A 25,527-nucleotide genomic window follows, 5' to 3' on the forward strand; every position below is an offset into this window, starting at 1 on the left:
TGCATCGTATTATAGACAGCTGTCCTCGGATATCAAAATAGAAAATTATAAGATTAAAACCAGTTTTGTGAGCCCTAAAGGGCCTTAGGCCTGTGCTAAAAAACTGACATTATTCTTTATGATTTTTACTTTAGTAATCTTGGGAAAATGTATTAAATGGCTACACATGACTTTTTCAGTATGGCTTAGAACTGGTTCTTATCCAGCGGATATAAATTGGTTTGGAAGCCATATCGTATAGTTATTTATCGCATCGTATTATAGAAAATTATAAGATTAAAACCAGTTTTGTGGGACCCGAAGGGCCGAAGACCTGTGCCAAAAAAACTTACATTATTCTTTATGATTTTGATTTTACTAATCATGGGAAAATGTCTGTAATACGCTGCTATACATGACATTTTCAGTTCTTATTCAGCGGATATAAATCAGTTTGAAAGCCATACTGGAATAGTTATTTAGCGCATCGAATTATAGACAACTATCCGCGGATATTAAAATGGAAAATTAAAACCAGTTTTGTGGGCCTAAGGGGGCCTAAGGCTCATGCTATAAAAACAGAACATTAATTTTATGATTTTTAGTTCAATAATCATAAAAATTGTCTTTAATACAATGCTATATATGATTTTTAAGTATGGCTTAGAACCGGTTCCAATCCATCGGATATTAATCGGTTTGGAAACCATACTGGAATAGTTATTTATAGCATCGTATTATAGTTAAAAAGGGATCGTATTTTAGACAGCTTTCATTTAACCCTTAACGGTTGGGGGGGGGGACGTTGAACGCCCCCCTCCCCTCCAGTTTTTTCTATCTCATTTTCTGTGTGTGAAAGATAAAGAGCCCAAACTGCGTGACTTTTTAAGTATGGGTATGACTCATAACTGAGATTTTGAATTTTTTTAATATCTCCATCCTGGCGGGAGCTGAAATTTGTATTTTTATATTTCTAATATAAAATTTACATAAAGATAAACATTTTCTGTAAAAAAATGTTCTTCTAGCTTCAAAAATAAGAATGTACAGTCGTTTGAAATATTTAAGTAAAAAAGGACCTAAAACAAAGGTTCTTAAATAAAAAAGTGAAGGTAGCGAAAATTGACTTTGACTTATTTAAGGTCGGAAATTCATTATCAATCGGGGGACTTGCACAAATTTTTTTTAGCCCTCTAGCTCTAATAGGAACTTAGATAATAATTTTAAAGATTTCTCATGAAAGCGAGTGTTCCTCATTTTCAGGCCATAAAATATTTTCTGTAATAAAATTTTTGGAATGCTAATTCTTAGGACAACAAAGTACAATGTTGTAAGAAATGCATTTCTATAACCAAGTTTTAAAATGGGACTTGTATACATATTAGGGTGGGTTGATTTTGGATGTTTTTTTTCTGAGGCCAAAGCGGAGATCTGCAAATAATTTGTATAAATATAATACACCTCTGGATGATTTAAAATTTATTTTAAGTCTTAAAACCGCTGACGACCAGACATTCAATTGTATAGCTATTTGTGAATGGGAGTCAACAATTTATTGAATCAGAACTATGGCTTCATGGTGCTCCCAGTAAAGGCATTGAGGAGTAGAATCAGGAACTTTTGACCGTTTCAAAAAATCTCGTTCCTAGCCTGAGAAAATCTAAAAAACCTCTACAAATTGGACAATTCTCAATAAACCTTAAAAATTTGTGGTTTTTTAGTGATTTCTAAGGCTAGGAACGAGATATTTTGAAATGGACAAATGTTCCTGATTCAGCTCCTCAAGGCCTTTCCAGGGAGCACCATGAAGCCATAATTCTGATTCAAAAAATTTTTGAATGTCGTCTTTGCATATTAATAAGTAATGAAATTTATTTTTTATTGGTCGCATTCTAAAACTCAATTTTTTAAAATTCTTTTTCGGTCAGAAATTTTTTAAGGTTAATTTTATCTGTTGCATATCCCCTCTTTGTCTAATTCCGATATGAACCCACCCTAATACATATATATTCTGATTATTCCATTCTGACACTGTTAATGTTCATTTGTCCTATTGTTATCAGATGGACAGACAGATGGACAGACAGACAGACGGACAGATAGATGGACAGACAGATGGACAGACAGATGGACAGACAACCAGACTGACAGACAGACAGACGGACAGAGAGACGGACAGAGAGACAGACAGACGGACGGACAGACAGACAGACAGACGGACAGACAGATGGACAGGCAGATGGACAGACAGAGGAACAGACAGACGGACAGACAGACGGACAGACAGATGGACAGACTGACGGACAGATAGACAGACGGACAGACAGACGGACAATGCTGACCATGAATATCAGACAGGCAGATAAACAATGTATAGACTAGATGTACATATTGTCATATGAATTATCACTGAAATTTCAGCTTTCTAGCAGCCGAGAAAATCACATTTACTCACTGATCAACTGGTGGATAAAATGTAATACAGAGTAGCTTCTCTATAAATTAATCAATGAGTACCTTCATTGCTATAAATGAAAGACAATAGCTAAATTAAAGACACATAGCTAAAAATCTTGATCAAACAAACTGACAAAATACCCTTTTAAGTAGCGAAGCTTCTGTATAATTTGTTCGTTTGCCTGTCCGTTAATAACCCATTAGTGACGAACCGGGTATTAAAACCTGGTTCCACCCAGGTCCAGAAAATGTTAAAAAAACGGTTTCCAGTCTTCAAATTGCATCATTCTCAGTATGAATCCCTTCTACTACCCTGGTTTTCATTTCCCCCTGGAGCAGGCAGTTTTGCTTACTTCCGTTTGCCGGTATAGCTCAACAAAATTTGAAAACCACGAAAATTTTGGTGAATTCAAAATACCCCTTTTTTGTTTTTATAGTAAAGTCGCTGATTTTTTTCATGAAATCTGATGTTTATTGACAAGTACATCTATTTGTGAATTTGTTTTATTCAAATTATTATTTTTTATATGATTTTTTTATTGTTTTTTTTTCACCATATTATGACCCGGTTTGGCATGGCCATAAATGCCCAACAGTTTTAAAACCCTGCTCGGTTTTGGTTTTATTACCCGGTTTCAACTTTTCAACCATTAAATATTTTTTTATGATTTATTATTCTTGAGCCACCCTAATCAGTATACCCTAGTAATCTCTATATATGTCCTCCAATATTTTTATGCTGGTTTTCTGATATGTATTACCCAATTTTTATATGTTCTTTTTTTGTAGTGTGTGTGTTTTAAAACTTCAAGAAACGGTTTTTTTTTAACTGAAAACGGCGGCACCTATAGCTGAAACACTAAATTGGATATGAATTGCTTCGTATATTACTTGTAGCTCTATAGATTACATGAGGTTGTGTAGTTTTCAATTACGGATCGTATCAAAGTTCTAAAAAGAGTTCATCTCACTTTGGGCGTTCAAAAATTACATTTTTCATTTTTTTGTCGAAAAAACCGGGTGTTTACTTCAAAACTAGGTTTTAATGCCCGGGGAAACCGCCGAAAACGGGTCAAAATGCCTGTTGTGCATTTATGGCCATGCCGAACTGGGTTTTTTGCAACTTTCCTGTGCATGCCACTAGAGCAAAACAAAAAAATACGTTTTCCGATTTTACCATTATAAAGCTTCCCTGAGATTTTCAGCTCGATCGGCCCATAAAAGTGGCGCTCGGCACTAATGGGTTAAGTCATATGTAACAGTCACTATGGGTACAATGTGATTTTTCCGGCTATTATTAAAGATAGACCTGTGCCCCTCTAGTCTAAACATTTCATTTCCATCTGTCTGTAACTCATGCTTTAAAAGTTAAGATTATTTTAAAGGTTTCTTTGATTTTGAAAAATAAGTTATAAAGTGTATGTTTAGTAGTTTAGATGTCATAACAAAAAAAAGAAATAGAATATGTAATAGTTATTTGATGCATCATATTATAAACAACTTTCTGCTGATAAAAAAATGTACATGGTGTTTCAAGAGAAACATCTTTTTAAAAATATTAATTATGCATTGAAAATAAAACAATTATATGAAATGTCTTATATATTTGGAAAACCCGTTCTGGGACATTTATGTATCAAATATTTAAAAATGATTTTTTCAACAATTTATTTTGTATGCATAATTAAGATTTTAAAAAAATGTTTCTCTTGAAACACCCTGTACAATTACAAGATTAAAACCAGTTTGCTACAACAATGTGTCTTATTAGGTAATTTCCTCAACTCTGACTCCATGTCACTAAATGTCATATATATTACTTTTGTTAACAATGTGTCAGATTAGGTATTTTTCTCAACTCTGACTCTATGTTACTAAATGTCATATATGACTTTTGGTAACAATGTGTCAGATTAGGTAATTTTCTCAACTCTGACTCTATTTCACTAAATGTCATATATGACTTTTAGCAACAATGTGTCAAATTAGATAATTTCCTCAACTCTGACTCCATGTCACTAAATTTTAACATTTAAAATTATTTCCTATTAAAAACATCATATCATTAAAGTTAAAATTTGTGTGTCGACCTCTAAAGTTCTTTTGATAACTGGGCTTTAAATCTATACGATTTAGTTGAAGTAAAAAATGACCAATGATATGATTGTTATATGTCAATTATGGAAACTTTTTATGTATACCATAATAAATGTTTTAACAGCAAAGTTAGAATAATGTGTCAAATTAGATAATTTCCTCAACTCTGACTCTAAAAATGTCACTAAATTTTAACATTTAAAATTATTTCCTATTAAAAACATCATATCATTAAAGTTAAAATTTGTGTGTTTGTTATGTAAGATATCTTAAAAAGATTTCTAACAGTAATTTGATTTTTGCCCAAACTCTACAAGTAATGTGCCTAACAAAGCTGCAGTCTTTTTTAATGTCTCTTGTATTATTACATATTACAAAAAATAAAAACTAGCAAATGCAATACACTTTGTGCTTTAGATGCCGCGGGTTCTAGCTAGACTAATGGATATGGAATATACATGAATATTATGCCAGGGAATAAATTGTCATCAATTTAGGCTATTCATTACTTGTCTGTTCATTTATCAAGTAAAGAAGGGATGGGATAAAGGAGGTGGATGGATGGTATCATTGTTTTAGTCTGCTGGGCTGGGAGTTTCACTTTAATTGAGAATATAAAAATCTTGTTTCATTCAAGAAATTATAAATCCATTGCTAGACTAAAAACCATCTGGAAATTTTATTTTTGTTTAAAATGTGGCATCTGAGGAACAATGCCTCCAACTTAGGTAATTTCCCCAACTCTGACTCTATGTCACTAAATGTCATATATGAATTCTGATAACAATGTGTCAGATTAGGCAATTTCCTCAACTCTGACTCTATGTCACTAAATGTCATATATAAATTCTGGTAACAATGTGTCAGATTAGGTAATTTCCCCAACTCTGACTCTATGTCACTAAATGTCATATATGAATTCTGGTTACAATTTGTCAGATTAGGTAATTTTCTTAAATCTGACTCTATGTCACTAAATGTCATATATGATTTTTGGTAACAATGTGTCAGATTAGATAATTTGCACAATTCTGACTCTATGACACTAAATGTCATATATGACATTTGGTAAAAATGTGTCAGATATGGTAATTGCCCTAACTCTGACTCTATGTCAATACATGTCATATATGACTATTGGTAACAATGTGTCAGATTAGGTAGTTTTCTCAACTCTGACTCTATGTCACTAAATGTCATATATGAATTCTGGAAAAAATGTGTCAGATTGGTAACAATTTGTCAGATTAGATAATTTCCTCAACTCTGACTCTATGTCACTTAATGTCATATATGACGTTTGGTGATATTATGTCAGATTAGGTAATTTCCCCAACTCTGACTCTATGTCACTAAATGTCAAATATAACTTTTGGTAACAATTTGTCAGATTAGGTAATTTCCTCAACTCTGACTCTATGTCACTAAATGTCATATATGACTTTTGTTAAGAATGTGTCATATTAGGTAATTTCCCCAACTCTGACTCTATGTCACTAAATTTCATATATGAATTCTGGTAACAATGTGTCAGATTAGGCAATTTCCTCAACTCTGACTCTATGTCACTATATGTCATATATGAATTCTGATAACAATGTGTCAGATTAGGCAATTTCCTCAACTCTGACTCTATGTCACTAAATTTCATATATGAATTCTTGTAACAATGTGTCAGATTAGGTAATTTCCCCAACTCTAACTCTATGTCACTAAATGTCATATATGAATTCTGGTTACAATTTGTCAGATTAGGTCATTTTCTCAAATCTGACTCTATGTCACTAAATGTCATATATGATTTTTGGTAACAATGTGTCAGATTAGATAATTTGCACAATTCTGACTCTATGACACTAAATGTCATATATGACATTTGGTAAAAATGTATCAGATATCGTAATTGCCCTAACTCTGACTCTATGTCAATACATGTCATATATGACTTTTGGCAACAATGTGTCAGATTAGGTAATTTTCTCAACTCTGACTCTATTTCACTAAATGTCATATATGACTTTAGGTAACAATGTGTCAGATATGGTGATTGCCCCAACTCTGACTCTATGTCACTAAATGTCATATATGAATTCTGGTAACAATGTGTCAGATTAGGTAATTTCCCCAACTCTGACTCTATCTCACTAAATGTCATATATGACTTTTGGTAACAATGTGTCAGATATGGTAATTACCCCAACTCTGACTCTATGTCAGTAAATGTCATATATGAATTCTGAAAACAATGTGTCAGATATTGTAATTGCCCCAACTCTGACTCTTTGTCACTAAATATCATATATGACCTTTGGTGATGTTGTGTCAGATTGGGTAATTTCCTCAACTCTGACTCTATGTCACTAAATGTCATATATGACTTTTAGTAACAATGTGTCAGATTAGGTAATTTCCTCAACTCTGACTCTATGTCACTAAATGTCATATATGACTTTTAGTAACATTGTGTCAGATTAGGTAATTTCCCCAACTCTGACTCTTTGTCACTAAATGTCATATATGACTATTGGTAACAATGTGTCAGATTAGGTAATTTCCCCAACTCTGACTCTATCTCACTAAATGTCATATATGACTTTTGGTAACAATGTGTCAGATATGGTAATGTCCCCAACTCTGACTCTATCTCACTAAATGTCATATATGACTTTTGGTAACAATGTGTCAGATATGGTAATTGCCCCAACTCTGACTCTATGTCACTAAATGTCATATATGACTTTTGGTAACAATGTGTCAGATATGGTGATTGCCCCAACTCTGACTCTCTGTCACTAAATGTCATATATGAATTCTGGTAACAATGTGTCAGATTAGGTAATTTCCTCAACTCTGACTCTATGTCACTAAATGTCATATATGACTTTTAGTAACATTGTGTCAGATTAGGTAATTTCTCCAACTCTGACTCTATGTCACTAATTTTCATATATGACTTTTAGTGATATTGTGTCAGATTAGGTAATTTCCCCAACTCTGACTCTATGTCACTAAATGTCATATATGACTTTTGGTGATATTGTGTCAGATTTGTTTGCATTGCCAAAAATGAGAAAATAACCTGACATAATGTCACTAAATTTCAGATTGAAATCTGAACTTTGGTCAAATTTTGTCATATCTGAACTTTGGTAACAAAGAGTCATATTGAGACAGATTTAAATCTGAAATCTAGTGACTGTGGATTTCTAATCTGACCGAAAAGGGGTAAAAACTACTAGGGTCAGCAAGACTTTATTGTCGTCAGAATTCAATATTCAACTTTATGCCAGGGAGGAAGGCCTGCAAATTACACTTGTACCCAAAGTTTTATAACAACCTTTTCTTATTTGTTGGATAAATACTTTTATTGAAATTACATAGATTGATGCCATTGACTTATCCCTAAAGATCCCTGACTTGTATGCATACACAAATATAATTTTGGATAATGATTGTTTTATTGAACCATTTAAATATCTTCCTTTATCGTCGCAGCCCAGCCACGGAGATAAAATCTGCATATACAGCCAAAAATTGGCTATAAAAATATGTACATCCTGATTATAGAATAGCTGAACTACCAATTATCCTACGACAACATCTATTCTTAGTAGTTAATAGCATTAATTTATTATACATTGTTAATACCCAGAATATTATATGTGTCCTATAGTGACCGATACTCTGTATTCAAAGAATATTATATGTGTCCTATAGTAACAGATACTCTGTATTTAAGAATATTATATGTGTCCTATAGTGACAGATACTCTGTATTCAAAGAATATTATATGTGGCCTATAGTGACAGAATAGAAATAGAAGAGTAGAAGAATATTCTGAACCCTTTTTTCGTCAAATCTAAGAGAGAACATTCCTAGCAGACAAAAGTATTGTTTACTTTCGACTCAAGCTGATGTGGATTCTTAAAAAATGATAGACTCGCTATTCGATAGTGAGGCAAAATTATTTTTGTGAAAAATCATCCAAAAGCACATTAAAAAATTACAAAAATTAAACAAAATCATATGTTAATAACCCTCTTAAGATTTTATTCATTTTTGTAAATTTTTTTATCCGATTTTGGAGGATTTTTCACAAAAATAATTTTGCCTCACCAGCGAGTTGCCAGCCTAACTTTTTTTTTAAGAATCCAACTTTGTTTCAAGCTTTCAAATTGTAAACGAAATTTTTGGGCAATTAATTCTGATTCCGCAAAGCTTTCTACTAAGAAAATATACTTTTAACAGCTGACTTTTATGTATGTATGAAATGAAAAAAAACATGCCTTCGTAGGAAAATGTGTACATAATTTCAACCAATGATATCCAATGTAAATTCCGATGCGATTCTCCTATTGGCTCAATCAGACATTCCCTCTCTTTCTTAGTACCTTTATTAGTGACAGATACTCTGTATTCAAAGAATATTATATGTGTCCTATAGTAACAGATACTCTGTATTTAAGAATATTATATGTGTCCTATAGTGACAGATACTCTGTATTCCAAGAAAATTATATATGTCCTATAGTGACAGATACTCTGTATTCCAAGAATATTATATGTGTCCTATAGTAGCAGATACTCTGTATTCAAAGAATATTATATGTGTCCTATAGTAACAGATACTCTGTATTTAAGAATACTATATGTGTCCTATAGTGACAGATACTCTGTATTTCAAGAATATTATATTTGTCCTATAGTGACAGATACTCTGTATTCCAAGAAAATTATATGTGTCCTATAGTAACAGATACTCTGTATTTAAGAATATTATATGTGTCCTATAGTGACAGATACTCTGTATTCAAAGAACACTATATGTGTCCTATAGTGACAGATACTCTGTATTCAAAGAATATTATATGTGTCCTATAGTGACAGATACTCTGTATTCAAAGAATATTATATGTGTCCTATAGTAACAGATACTCTGTATTTAAGAATACTATATGTGTCCTATAGTGACAGATACTCTGTATTCCAAGAATATTATATGTGTCCTATAGTAACAGATACTCTGTATTTCAAGAATATTATATGTGTCCTATAGTAACAGATACTCTGTATTTAAGAATATTATATGTGTCCTATAGTGACAGATACTCTGTATTCCAAGAAAATTATATATGTCCTATAGTGACAGATACTCTGTATTTCTAGAATTATCTAAAAACTGTACAAAATCAGACCCTGAAATTTACCATAAAATTTCTTATTCCCTATATTACATTATTTTCTTCGTATTTATATTATTTAATAAACAAGGACAAATGAGTCCATAGGAATGGGATAAGACAATTGACGATAAATTGATATTCACCTTTATAAATGATAAACAAAATTTTAGATTTGATTATTGGTTAAAAGGTTTGAACACTATTGTTTTGAACTTACCAATAAAAATTCAATCAATGTAACTAAAGTTTTTGAACAAACAAGATAAAACTTCGGGTACCAGTGTCCAATCCATTGCCCCCTTATTCCCAAGTGTTTTCGTCTGGATGGTTGTAATTGGCGTGACTCAGTCATGCTGACAGATGGAAATACAGTTTTTTTTAGTTTCGCATATTTTTACGTTATTGATTTCCAATCCTAACTTTTCCTAATTTCTTTGTACTTTCCCTGAAAAATCAGTTAAGAATCAATTATAAACTTCTCGAATGTACTTTCAAAAATATAAAAATTTCAATTTAATCAAGAACGATAGAAAGTTAATTAGGCGCCATATTTTAGATACATTTTTTTTAGTATTGAAGCTACTTTATAAATGGAAAATGTGGTGTGTCTGTCCACCTTTGCATTTCGTCGTTTAGACATAGTTGGTTAAAATGGTTAATAAACGTTGCATAACCTGTATATTATGTGCACTTTGTTGAATTAAATTTCTGTTACAATTGGATTACTTTTTAAAAGTTTGGATTTCCACAACGGAAAGACAATATTTTCAAGACATTTTACTTCGAGTAACACAAAAAGAGCATTACATTTTTTGTTCTAGTTACAGAGTGGTTCCTATAAAATACATCGAATCTAAAAAAAGAAAGGACTACTTCATGATGATCGAACCTTTTCTATTTGAATTTTTAAGTATTTCTAATGTAATTGTACACAATGCGTTTTAAAAAGTTCTACATAAATTGCTGACTCTTTTTATTCTTTACTAGCTAAATAGACAAAAAATTATTGTTTTTTTCTTCAATATTTTTGAAGTATTTAAAAAAAATGATTCGAAATATTTCCAAATATTTCATAGTAATTGGAATATAAATAACCCCACATTTTTAAAAGCGAAGCTTTTCTATAATTAGGGACGGTCCGTCCGTCCGTCGATATTTAGCTTTTATTCGTTAATTTAGGCATGTTAAAATTGTCCTATCGATTTCAAACTTTGCATGGTGATTCCTGTAGTAGTTAGGAGCGACTTAGAAAGCGTAGCAACTCTATAATCGTTACCAGAATGTCCGTACGTCCATTTTAAACATGTTGATTTTTGTACTTTTTTAATAACAATTTTTTATGTGATAAAATCTTCCGATCGATTTGATTTTTTGATTATTGATTCCTATTACAATAAGGTACAATATTATGAGCGAAGCATCTCTACAATCAAGTATTAAAAATGTCAGTATGTCCTTAAACAGAATTCTGTATTTAAGAAGTTTTGCAACAAATTTACGTATAATTTTGTCAAACCTTTTATTTTCATATTTTGTATATTCAGTTCTGACACTCAACAAAAGTTAATGTTCGTCTGTCATATCGTTTCAGAGCTTCGCTTATATGGATGTTGTCATCCTTGTTTGTATTTGGCTCCACAATACATAAGTTTTTATTAGATTTAAGGATTTATTTATCATTATGTTGCCCTACCCCTGAGAATCTACAAAGTCTAAGTTGCAAATATTTTATTTGGACGCAGCTAACTTTTGGATAACTTTAAGACTAATTTTTTAGTTGTTCAATGACAAATGAAAAGTATTTTGAAGAAACAGATACAACTAAGGGTTTTAAAAATATAGGAACAAAGTTGACATGATTGACCAATTATTTTCTAAATAGGCCATAAGAACGTCTTATAATTACTGTATATCCAGTGTTTTTATTCTTATTTTGTGATTATTTCAATTTTGATACTGAAAACAATTAAATTCTAAAATAGAAATATAAAAACTATTCCATGTAAGTTTAGCATAAAATCCACTATTCCCATTCTCTTTCAAATCTTTTAAAATTTCCTGCAATTCTCTTTCTCTTTCACTCTTTCTTTCTTTTATCCCCTTTTCTCCAACTTTTTCTTTCACTTTTAATCATAGCCCGCCTTCCCTTTTTTTCAAAGAAATAAGTTTACACACAATTCCTCTACCTCCCAAATACGCACACACTAACTTAAACACAGAAAACTTTTGGCCCACAACCCTTATAATGTGTGTGTGTGTGTTGAGGGGTGTGCACATACTTAGTGACGTCATAGTTAAACTATAAAGTGTGCGTGCAGCTGGCAGTTCCACCGTGATCATATTTGCAGTTAGGTGTCTGTGTGTCTTCTGTGTATTTCTGTGTGTTTTGCCCGGTTTCTGTGTATGTCTTCTGCTGCTTGTTTCTGTGTAAATTTGTGTGTATGTGTGTGTGTGTGTTTATGTGTGTGTGTGGTTGCAGAAAACTACATCTCGTTCTCTCCCTCTCTATCACCATTTAAAGGCTGCATTTGTGTATTGTACATGTATGTTTATATCCAGGCTTCAAACTAGGAACAAAAATATTGGATTGTAAAAAGAATGCTTTCACTCTTTTATTTTGTTTTAACAATTGATTTGTAGTCAGATTGTTTTATTTAATTTAGAATATTGTATAGCTTGTCCTTAATTTTAAGTTTTTAATGGGAGAATTTGAATTCGACTTAAATCTAATATCAGGAGATGGATATTTAATGCTAACTTAATGGATCAATTACAGGCAGCAACCATTTGATTGCACAAATTTATTGACATTGTTAACTTACAATGAATGTCAAGGTTTTAACAAAATAGCACTAGGTGCCATTTAAAACTTTATATTAAAACTATACTCAAACTTATCACATTTCTGGCAATTAGCAGAATAATTTTCTTTTAATTAGATTATCCTTAAAAAGATCTCCTAGCTGCTGAACCTAAATAGTTCTCCTTTACGATGCAAGGAAACTTCTTATAGGTCCAGGGAAGATACATAAATGTTTGGGGGTACCTCCACCCTAACAAGATATATCGGCACGAATAAAAAATAGCAGTATCCACCAAAAATTATATTTTCTTTTTAAGACTATGTGGATGGTCGACTTCCCTCACCCCTCCTTTCACTTAAGTGCCCCTAAACCGGCGTAACCGGCTAGGTATCAAATGAAACACTTACCTATCCAGAGAGATGGCAACCAGATTAAATATGCTGCTGGTGCTGCAAACCACGTCCATGGCTATATAGAAGTCACACACCCGGGCTGGCAGGTACCATAGGCCCCAGTTTACCTGAAATTTATACCATTAAAAGTATACAATATAAGCAGGTTTTTTTGTTAAGGATTATCTTCACAAAAATAATCACCAGTGTATTTTTGATAATAGCCAAGAAAATCACATTTTCCCCGTATAGTTACAGACATACAGACATAAGACAAATTAGCTTGAAGAGTAGCTTCGCTACTAATAATATTTGAAAGAAATGACTCTCACCAGTGTATATGTATAGAATGGCATAACAACCCCAGCCACAAGAAGGTCAGCCACGGCAAGGGAAACTATCAGATAGTTGGTTATATTCTGTAGAGCTCTTTCCTAAATATTATATCATAGTAGTGCAGCTACTCTATAATTACAGTGAAACTATCAGATAGTTGGTTATATTCTGTAAAGCTCTTTCCTAAATATTGTATCATAGTAGTGCAACTACTCTATAATTATAGTGAAACTATCAGATAGTTGGTTATATTCTGTAGACCTCTTTCCTAAATATTATATCATAGTAGTGCAGCTACTCTATAATTATAGTGAAACTATCAGATAGTTAGTTATATTCTGTAGAGCTCTTTCCTAAATATTATATCATAGTAGTGCAGCTACTCTATAATTATAGTGAAACTATCAGATAGTTGGTTATATTCTGTAGAGCTCTTTCCTAAATATTATATCATAGTAGTGCAGCTACTCTATAATTATAGTGAAACTATCAGATAGTTGGTTATATTCTGTAGAGCTCTTTCCTAAATATTATATCATAGTAGTGCAGTTACTCTATAATTACAGTGAAACTATCAGATAGTTGGTTATATTCTGTAAAGCTCTTTCCTAAATATTGTATCATAGTAGTGCAACTACTCTATAATTATAGTGAAACTATCAGATAGTTGGTTATATTCTGTAGACCTCTTTCCTAAATATTATATCATAGTAGTGCAGCTACTCTATAATTATAGGGAAACTATCAGATAGTTGGTTATATTCTGTAGACCTCTTTTCTAAATATTATATTATAGTGGTGCAACTACACTATAATTATAGTGAAACTATCAGATAGTTGGTTATATTCTGTAGACCTCTTTCCTAAATATTATATCATAGTAGTGCAACTACTCTATAATTATAGTGAAACTATCAGATAGTTGGTTATATTCTGTAGACCTCTTTTCTAAATATTATATTATAGTGGTGCAACTACTCTATAATTATAGTGAAACTATCAGATAGTTGGTTATATTCTGTAGACCTCTTTCCTAAATATTGTATCATAGTAGTGCAGCTACTCTATAATTATAGTGAAACTATCAGATAGTTGGTTATATTCTGTAGACCTCTTTCCTAAATATTATATCATAGTAGTGCAGCTACTCTATAATTATAGTGAAACTATCAGATAGTTAGTTATATTCTGTAGACCTCTTTCCTAAATATTATATCATAGTAGTGCAACTACTCTATAATTATAGTGAAACTATCAGATAGTTGGTTATATTCTGTAGACCTCTTTCCTAAATATTATATCATAGTAGTGCAGCTACTCTATAATTTCAGTGAAACTATCAGATAGTTGGTTATATTCTGTAAAGCTCTTTCCTAAATATTGTATCATAGTAGTGCAACTACTCTATAATTATAGTGAAACTATCAGATAGTTGGTTATATTCTGTAGAGCTCTTTCCTAAATATTATATCATAGTAGTGCAGCTACTCTATAATTACAGTGAAACTATCAGATAGTTGGTTATATTCTGTAAAGCTCTTTCCTAAATATTGTATCATAGTAGTGCAACTACTCTATAATTATAGTGAAACTATCAGATAGTTGGTTATATTCTGTAGACCTCTTTCCTAAATATTATATCATAGTAGTGCAGCTACTCTATAATTATAGTGAAACTATCAGATAGTTAGTTATATTCTGTAGAGCTCTTTCCTAAATATTATATCATAGTAGTGCAGCTACTCTATAATTATAGTGAAACTATCAGATAGTTGGTTATATTCTGTAGAGCTCTTTCCTAAATATTATATCATAGTAGTGCAGCTACTCTATAATTATAGTGAAACTATCAGATAGTTGGTTATATTCTGTAGAGCTCTTTCCTAAATATTATATCATAGTAGTGCAGTTACTCTATAATTACAGTGAAACTATCAGATAGTTGGTTATATTCTGTAAAGCTCTTTCCTAAATATTGTATCATAGTAGTGCAACTACTCTATAATTATAGTGAAACTATCAGATAGTTGGTTATATTCTGTAGACCTCTTTCCTAAATATTATATCATAGTAGTGCAGCTACTCTATAATTATAGGGAAACTATCAGATAGTTGGTTATATTCTGTAGACCTCTTTTCTAAATATTATATTATAGTGGTGCAACTACACTATAATTATAGTGAAACTATCAGATAGTTGGTTATATTCTGTAGACCTCTTTCCTAAATATTATATCATAGTAGTGCAACTACTCTATAATTATAGTGAAACTATCAGATAGTTGGTTATATTCTGTAGACCTCTTTTCTAAATATTATATTATAGTGGTGCAACTACTCTATAATTATAGTGAAACTATCAGATAGTTGGTTATATTCTGTAGACCTCTTTCCTAAATATTGTATCATAGTAGTGCAGCTACTCTATAATTATAGTGAAACTATCAGATAGTTGGTTATATTCTGTAGACCTCTTTCCTAAATATTATATCATAGTAGTGCAGCTACTCTATAATTATAGTGAAACTATCAGATAGTTAGTTATATTCTGTAGACCTCTTTCCTAAATATTATATCATAGTAGTGCAACTACTCTATAATTATAGTGAAACTATCAGATAGTTGGTTATATTCTGTAGACCTCTTTCCTAAATATTATATCATAGTAGTGCAGCTACTCTATAATTTCAGTGAAACTATCAGATAGTTGGTTATATTCTGTAAAGCTCTTTCCTAAATATTGTATCATAGTAGTGCAACTACTCTATAATTATAGTGAAACTATCAGATAGTTGGTTATATTCTGTAGACCTCTTTCCTAAATATTATATCATAGTAGTGCAGCTACTCTATAATTTCAGTGAAACTATCAGATAGTTGGTTATATTCTGTAAAGCTCTTTCCTAAATATTGTATCATAGTAGTGCAACTACTCTATAATTATAGTGAAACTATCAGATAGTTGGTTATATTCTGTAGACCTCTTTCCTAAATATTGTATCATAGTAGTGCAGCTACTCTATAATTATAGTGAAACTATCAGATAGTTAGTTATATTCTGTAGACCTCTTTCCTAAATATTATATCATAGTAGTGCAGCTACTCTATAATTATAGGGAAACTATCAGATAGTTGGTTATATTCTGTAGACCTCTTTCCTAAATATTATATCATAGTAGTGCAGCTACTCTATAATTATAGTGAAACTATCAGATAGTTGGTTATATTCTGTAGATCTTTTTTCTAAATATTATATCATAGTAGTGCAACTACTCTATAATTATAGGGAAACTATCAGATAGTTAGTTATATTCATATTTCATATATAATAAATATAATATATTTTCCAATTTTAGAAAATTTGTAGGAATTTTAATATTTTAAATGAGGAAACGTTATACGCTTCTTTTTTAGAGGTGCGTTGCATCCCCCCTCCCTTCCCTAACTCGGTATAGCCTTAAATCTACTCTTGACCAATACTGAACTTCTATGAAAATTGTGGAACAATCTCTTCGGCCAAACAAAAATAAAACGAAGATTCTTGTTAATTTCATATAATATATAAATTTATATTTTCCGGATTTAAGATATGAAACCCACAATTTACTAAAAATACAGATTTGACAAATTTTATAGAGAAGTGTAGAAAGAACATTTAACTTCAATTCAAATTTTAGTTATGTATTTAATTTTTAAAAGGTTTTAAGATATGTTTAAAATATCTTTTGATATTTTTTTCAGCTACTGAATTATATAAGTTACAGAATCCAAATCTTTTTATTGGCCCACCCCTTTATATTTTTTTCTTGTTTTGTTATATTATATTTGACTATATGTAATAACATACAGACGACATAAATTGTAATACTAGAATAAAAGAAAGTTGACAATAAGTCGGTTGCGATTTTAATTTTTTGATTCATTTTTGTGGTATTTCAATAGCATTCAAAAACATTATTCAATATATATAAAAATTGATACTTTTGTTGTAGCCAAGTAGCTATAATTAGGATTAGAGCAAATTTGTATTTTACTTCCCTATCCCTCAACGTTGATAGAATATGCTGTTTTTAAAATATTGAAATATCTATTGAATTTTTGGCAGTGTCTTGAAACATCGCCAAGAAAATTCAAATCACTCTTATTGATATATACTAAAACAATGACAATATCCATAAGTAGCGAAGCACAAAAACCTATATGAATGAACGGAAAAGTGTATTATTGAGTAGCTTTACTTCTATAAACAAATTTGATTTAAACTATTTAAAACTAATGGTTAATGTTATCTTATATCTTAAACAAAAATACATGAAATTTTGTTGATCACTTTCTTCTTTTTTATATTTGGGGGGTTCGCTATCCTTGAATTTGTTTTACAACAAAAACTAAACAAAATAAAAGAATCAAAATAAACACATTTAATGTACCCAAGGACGTCCAAGGGGGGGGGGGGTAAAGGGGTGATTACCCTCCCAAAAAAATTTTATCCGGGGGTTAAATTTTTTTTTTTTTTGGGGGGGGGTAAAACAATTTACCCCTGCCAACAGATTTCAGGGGGGTAATTACCCCCCCCCCCAAACAAATTTTACCCCCGGGGTAAAAATTTTGGGGGGGATAAAACAAAAATTAGCGGCGCGCTTCGCGCGCTATTTTACCCCTCCCAAAAGCAAATTACCCTCCCCCCTTAAAAAAACTTTACCTCCCCCAAAATAAAAAGCTTGGACGCCCCTGAATGTACCTCTTCATTTCCCTTGAGTTTAAGATATTTATTCCAAGCGGATAGATAGGTAGATAGACAGAGCGTGATACAGACAGACGACGCAAATTTAAATTTGATATTATGGTAATTTTAAAATGCAGAAGCGGTTGTGCCTGTAGAGCATATTGTAAAAGCACTCTCATTCAGAGGATACTCTTTAGCTTTCACTTTTTTGTTAAGACTTTTTAATTAGTACTTAACAAGTTCAAACAGAAAATATTAGGCATATAGTTTAAATTGCAACCAGCTATAAATCTATATCAGATTATATAAGAGTCCTAAAGAAACGGCGATAGGATTAGAGTAATACGAAATTATAATAATTAAATCTCATATTTTTGGTTTTCTTTTTAAGTTCATCTGTATACAAACTGTACAGTACAAATTTAAATTCAACAACATAAAGTGTAAGTTATATTATTTCAATTTTATAACTTATGTTTTCTGTATTCTATTTCAAATTAAATAACATTATGTTGGGTTTTCTTCAAAAGAAAATTTCAGTTAAACGTCAAGTTATACAAACACAATTTCAGGAAAGTTTCCTTTGTACATTAAGAATAGTCTTTATGTATTATTTTGAAACATTACAATTTGGGAACTACATAGTATAGAAGGAGTTACATAAAGTTATAAGTACCTTTATATCTATTTTTTATTTATATTTAAATAGTTTTAGCTAGTATGTTCTGCTCCTTTGCTTTTTAAGTACTGGTGTGCATAGGGTTTTCCCAGAATAATGCTTTAAGCGCAAACAATTTTTTAAACCTTGATGTTTTTTATTCCAAAGGGTTATAGGAGAAACTATCAAAATTTTTAAAATTGAAAAAAAAATCTAAGAGGATAACGCCAAAAAAGTGACATTAAAAGGTGAGTAATATTATCATATAATCTTTAGCAGGGTCTTGGAAACATGTCAATAGGATGAGATTCCGTAGTGTCCCTTTTAAATTTCAAATATGGTGCAGGGTGTATTTTGTCTGAATGAACATATCTTCCGCATTAGACTAATCTTTTATAGGGGATATTTGAAATTTATTCCAGGGAAAACTGAATCAGTAAATTTAACTAAAAACTGGAAAAGTTTTAATAAAATAAAACATGCAGTACAAATGACAAGACATAAATTCTTTGGTCTATAAACAGGTTACAACTTTATATAATTAGCGCGTTAAAATGTCATTCTCGAACTTTAAACCACATGCTTTGTTTTTAAGCAAAGGTAAAACGGTAATGCCTTTGCCTAACAACAGGCCTAATTCCTAGTATGTAATCATAACGTAGAGACATTCAATTCGCAATCAAGTTTTGTTGTATATAGTAACAAAGATATTTATTGTAAGATGCTCAAGAGTTAAAAGAAGTTTTAATTTTTATTTTAACTAAATTTGCCTATCTATGACATAATTGCCAGAAGTAATGTGATTTTAAATGCTATCATAAAGTCAAAGTAACATTAAAATGCCATTTCTTTAGATTCATAACCCTGCTGTGCGGATAATTAGCCTCAGGAGGTTAGGTAAAGGGCAGGGATCTAAGGGGATAAGACAATCGATGATAATTTCATATACTCTTTCAGGGGTAAAATTTGCTTGGGGGGGGGGGGGGGGGGAATTACCCCCCTGAAATCTATTGGCAGGGGTAAATTTAGTTTACCCCCCCCCCAAAATTTACCCCTGGGGTAAAATTTTTTTTTATTAGAGATTTTTATTTTGGGGGGGGTATTTACCCCCCCAAAATTGTTTGGGGGGGGGTTAAATACCCCCTCCTAAATGGTTGGGGGTACCAACGGCACCCACAGGGTAGGGGTAAATTTTAAATGGGGGGGGGGGGGTAAAATGAAAAAAATTTTGGGGGTGACAAAATCGTTTGGGGGGGGGGGGGGGGGTAATCGACCCATTACCCCCCCCCCCTTGGACGTCTATGTACTCTTTTATCTTGTGTAAGTAACCGCCAGACACAACATAGAAGTAATTGATAATCTTTTTTTTTTACTTATTCGTGGAAATTTAAGCATAAAACACATATTATTTTTAAAAAGATTTTCTGTTAAACTTCTACTTATTTATGACAGAAAATTAAAAATTTTCTGAATAAAATAAATTTTAAACTTGTATAATAAAGTTTTTAATGTTTCTTTTGTTTTAAAAATCCAAACTCTTTTTAACAATGGTTGTTAGTATATTTTACAGCAAAATCAAAGTATAAAACGATTGTAAATTAGGAGCGTAGAATCTTTTCAATTTATACTTTAGAATATAAAATGTTATGGTTTTAATTTATTTTCTCTGTAATTGTCTGATATAGCCTAATATCAAATATTAATTATTAATCCGCTACTTCTATATATACTTATGCTTGTTGTATGATTAACTTACCTTTGCAACAGAGAGTATAACAAGCACATTTCCAAACACAACTGTTTACAAGACAATAATCATCAGTTAATCTTTACATTTTTAGTTTTGTCTGCCCTTTTGTCCTTCTGTAATAGTAAGATGGCCAGGATTTTTTGGTTGTATTTTTTCTTTCTCTTTCCCCCTCCGACTTCCTTTTACACTCCCCATTCCTACCTTGCCCCCTAACCTTCCCGTTTGTTGGTCAGACCGTTAAGCAAGGATATTAAGAAAGCAAAGCAGTCTCTATGCAGTCTAGGCCATAAATATGACAATTTTCAATATGAATGGGCTGAAAATGTATTGCCCACCAAATTCTATAAACTGTTTATTTAATTTAAATAACATTTTTATATCCCAATTTTTAGTAAATTAATGTCCACTTATTTCTTGTATCTAAACTCAGAATTGTCAAAATATAAATAAATCTTTTGATTCTAAAATGTTTCTAAAATATAAAAGCCCAGACGGATAAAAAAGATGAGAATTCATAAATCAAATTATACAATTTTCACAAATAAAATCAAATAAATAATATGTTTTCTGCACGTCCCGTTCTTTTTTTGTTTTGTTTTGAAATTGCACAATTAATTTATAAAATCAATTATTTTACAAAATATCTAATAATCAGTTACTATTCAATTTCAAAACTTGTATTTTAATATTTTGTCAATGTTTTTGTATAGTTATTAGACAAGGTTGCTCTTCTTAAATTTTGTTTTTAATGATTATTGCCTAAAGTACAAAGTAGTAGGAGAAGTAGAGCCCATAAATTCTTATTCAACAAGCCTTCTGAAAAGAGAAAAAAATGGTAGTTAGATCTCGGTAGCAGCTTATTTTCAAAGCGAATCGGCTGTTGTTACATATTTTAAAAATATTGAAGGAGGCCGTTTGCTTAAGTTGCAAACAGTCCGCATTTTAACGGCTGTGGCTATATCACTTTTTTTCAAAATCGTCTATTTGGTACTAGACTTAGAAAAGACGAAAATGGTTTAAATCTTTAGATATTTTATCCAAATTTTATTTTGTAATTTTACGTAAAAAAAACTAAAATCTGTTATAAAAAGAGATAAAAGTATTTATATTTTGAAGGGAGATTATCTAATTTGATTTGTCATGATATAGTTGTGTAAAACAATTATTTCGTGATTATTTTGTGACATATTAAATATTTTGATATACATACATATTTTTTAAAGGTACTTTAGAAGTTTTATAGATTATGAAGACTGTATAATGCTCTATAACTAAAATCATTAACAACATTAACAAATTACCCCCTTTAATTAGAATTATTGTAACGCTTATTATTGATACATAACTCATAGATATGATAGGAAGCAGCTTTTAGTGCCTAATAAAAAATGACGTCATACAATACAAAGGCCAATAATAGGCCAGTATGTATTTTACCATTGGTCAATTCAAATATAAATATTGGTCATTTATATTAGGCACTACAAGCTTCTTTATATGATTGTCCCTGTAAATGAGTATATTCCCAATATTTTCTACTAGAAAGAAACTTAAATGGACTGACATTAAAACCATGTATCAAAAGATATCATTTTAAATCCCAATAATTCAATGAAAATTTTTGATTTATTGAGAAGTTTTCACTTAAAGAATTAAATTTGAAATTTTCTGTTTTAGAGAGTGCGTAGATTTAAAATGATGTGTGTTTAATAGAGTTAGAAAATTACAGACCTAAAAACTTTTATTATATATAGAGTATTTACAGCAACTGCTTAAAAAAATGTGTACATTACCTATGTGTGAATCAAACTCATTATTTGATGAATTTACAGTAACGTGGTGAAACAAATCAGTTAAATTTGTTTCTATCGGCGGCATTTTTATCAAATATTTATCTGTAATATAAAATATTAATTAAATAACTATGAGAAAACAGGCGAATAATTGTAATTTCCATTTATACTTTATTAATCGAAGCTACTCTATAATGCCTTCTTTCTTTAAGTTTGCAACAAAAGTTATAACCCAGTGTTTTTAATAGTAGAAATATTGCCCTAAAGTTCAGAATAGCCAATTAAATCAAAATTCATGAAGAGGATTTCAACAATTTAAAAAAAAATGATTGTCGATATGTCTAATATAACCCTACAACGAGTGGGTGATGTTACCTTTAACTCTGTCAAGTAGCTGTTCCATATTTTATCTCAAACTAAAATCATGTTTTGATAAAATGGAAAAAAAAGAACTAGTAAAGGAAGAAAATTTAGAGGATTTGATTTAATTTATTAGACATAACATGTAATATCATAATATTCATTTCTTACGGACCAGCACACCATTTCCAGGGCTTGAGAATCACTTGTAAGCCTCAGTGGATCGTCATATTACAACTTTAATATTCAGCCAATTAAATTCAGGTAAATTCAGATAATTAAATCTGTTCCCAATCAGACTACCCATCTTTTCGGAATTTTTTTCAACAAATATATAACCTATTACTTTTATACAAGAACTAGCGGCTACGCCCCCTACAAGCCTCTAGGGGCACTGGTAGGAGGGGGAATAGTTGACCTTATCCCATTTTAAATTTGAGTTTCAAAAGAGTTAAAAAAAAAAATATTTTTGGGGGGAGGGGGGTGTAGAACCCTCCCAAAAAAATATTTAAAAACCTTCCAAGGACCTATAAGAAGCTTCACTGTAAAGGAGAACAATATCAGTTTAGCGGTTAGCGAGATCCTTTGGGACAGACAAAAAACGTTTACTACTTTATATAATAGGATTGTACGGCTAATAAAACCAAAATTAATAAATACCGTTAACCTAAAAAGACTTTTGCGTGACTTTTTCTTTAGTTTGTATTTTCATCGACTATTCTCTTTTTATAGTTTCCATGCAGAATAAGAAAAATAACTTTTCAGTTTTCAGTTAGTCATGTAAAAGGAGTTTGGTACTACTTCATTTTTTAAGAAAAGATACCTTGTATACAGTATACGTTACAAAAAATGACCGGTCTTTAAAATGCTATTGCCCCCCTTCTAGTAAAGTTTTAACCATATTTTTTGTGTGTGTGTGCTCTTTATACATATGTATGCTTGTGTTTGTTGCGGTAAATGAGATTAAAGAACATTTACCAACATTTTCCAGGCTATAAAAGAAGATATTAAAAAAGTCAAAAATCAACCAATTATGTATTTTGAGTGAATTTTTTCCTACCTCTACCGAAACGGTCTCACTAAAAGTTGTCTCAGCGCCTTGATATTTGAGATATCAAGTTACCAAGCTAGAATAGTACACTGAGATACCACAGTGAGAGGTTAAAGAAGACTAAACTCAAATATCTCAACCCTAGCTCCACTTTTAGCGAGCTAAAGTCAAACCAAAGACTCTTACCTGGAATCCTGAAAATCGAAAATCGAAAACGTCTCGATTCTAGCCTATTAGGGGCCCTAAGGGTACTCTAAAGTCATTTTAGACTATGAGTTCAAATGGTAACTGCTTTTTATTCCTTATGCCATTACCAAAAAGCTAAAGAACTTTTTTCTAGCCCTTCTGTGGGCTGAGATCTATAAATTGGGCACCCTGGGCACAAAGCCCAAATTTCATCGATTTGGTGTTCTTGATACATGCTTTTTGTGCTCAAATGACTTGTATGAGAGCTATGAAGCTGAGTAAGGTGTCTATAGAAGCAGAATTTTATGCTTGAGATAAAACTCTGAATAACCCCTAGGCTAAAATTAATTTTACTATGTGATTTTTGGACTTAAGTAGAATTTACTTTAAAAAATAAGGGTCTGATTTTTTTCATTTTGAATATTTTCTTTTATAGTCTGCTAAATGTCGGAAAATGTTCTTTAGTCTAATTGATTGATACAAACACCATCATACATGTATATAAAGATCACACACACATAAAATAGGGTTATAACTTCATTACAGGGGGGTCTAGATCATTTTAAAGACCGGTCATTTTTTGTAATGTATACTGTATAACAGTATACAATATACATCCGTCTGTCCGTTCATTATGCTATGGATGAAATTGAGTTTCTATGGATATAACTTGGCTGTTTTATATCAATAGCTCTTGAAATTTCTTTGAAGATTTTCCTTAGGAAGAAGTATTTATAGCCCAAAGAAAATTGAGTTAAAAGTTCATTAATAGGCTAAACGTATAGGCCCTTACAAGAAAAGAATAAATCTAGAATAAAAAGGGGGAGTATACTTGATGTCTTGTGTCTATTGTTAATGTTAATTGATTCTATTATCCCCAAACTAAACATCAATGATTAATTTTTATGTACTGGTGATACTGCAAAGAAAATTTAGACCACAAACAACGACAAGATTTTATTCATCGTCCACTAAAATAAGAATCTTGAAAAACGGAATTGAAAGTATTTCTATTTATTAAGGATTTTAGAAATTATAAATGACATATAAATGAGAAATTACCTACATATTAGTTAAATGATGACAATACATGATGAAAAGTTACTTTAATACATACACCTTGTCATAAAATATATATCAAGATGCTATCATGATATCTTTGCACTACTTATGAACATATCTATCCATGTTTTAAAACAAAAAATTTAATACTGCGATATTTTCGCATAGTCTATGTAGAAATAACTTTTTTTCTTGATGTAATATTTTATTTATAGAATACCTATTATAGTCACAAATTGATTCTTTTGTGGCTAGAGATAATACACAGCACATTTCTTACAAAAAATACCACGAATTTTTAAAACAATATTTTTGATGTTGCAATATTTAGTTTAAAATTGAAAGACATATATTTAACTTTTTTTCATAAGAGTTCTTAGCTTTTACACAAATAAAGTTTATTCATTTAGCCATTTTTTCAGTACAACTAAATTAATGTTATTATCCGTAGATAAAAAGTTAAGGGCTAAATATTTTTTTCTCAGCTTCCATATCACTACGATAAATGGGTTGAATTACAAAATGTACCAACAGATAAAGATGTGGATGCCCTGTTTGTTTGCCAGGGGTTTAATTATATAGAGTTCAAATGCCAAATCTTTATTGTCCTCTGTTATTGGGATCTTAATTGTCAAAAGGATTATCTATACAGACAATTAGACATACAATAACAATCAAATGGATAGATAGTA

General features: G+C 30.9%; 1 protein-coding gene across 1 annotated transcript in view; it reads right to left on the reverse strand.

The window, feature by feature from the left end:
• Positions 1 to 22,307, reverse strand: part of Dop2R (dopamine D2-like receptor) — a 62,967-nt gene extending 40,660 nt beyond the window's left edge. The window contains exons 1-5 of the mRNA XM_080172369.1: positions 22,177 to 22,307; positions 21,143 to 21,199; positions 20,390 to 20,430; positions 13,246 to 13,347; positions 12,929 to 13,041 (exon numbers count right to left, since the gene is read on the reverse strand). Of these exons, the coding sequence (XP_080028495.1) occupies positions 12,929 to 13,041; positions 13,246 to 13,347; positions 20,390 to 20,430; positions 21,143 to 21,199; positions 22,177 to 22,261 (398 nt within the window). The 5' untranslated portion in view covers positions 22,262 to 22,307. The remainder of the gene's footprint in view (positions 1 to 12,928; positions 13,042 to 13,245; positions 13,348 to 20,389; positions 20,431 to 21,142; positions 21,200 to 22,176) is intronic.
• Between the last annotated feature and the right edge of the window lie 3,220 nt (positions 22,308 to 25,527).

This window comes from Acartia tonsa, chromosome 9 (genome assembly GCF_053477335.1).
Source record: "Acartia tonsa isolate MP-2025a chromosome 9, ASM5347733v1, whole genome shotgun sequence".
Classification (NCBI taxonomy): domain Eukaryota; kingdom Metazoa; phylum Arthropoda; class Copepoda; order Calanoida; family Acartiidae; genus Acartia; species Acartia tonsa.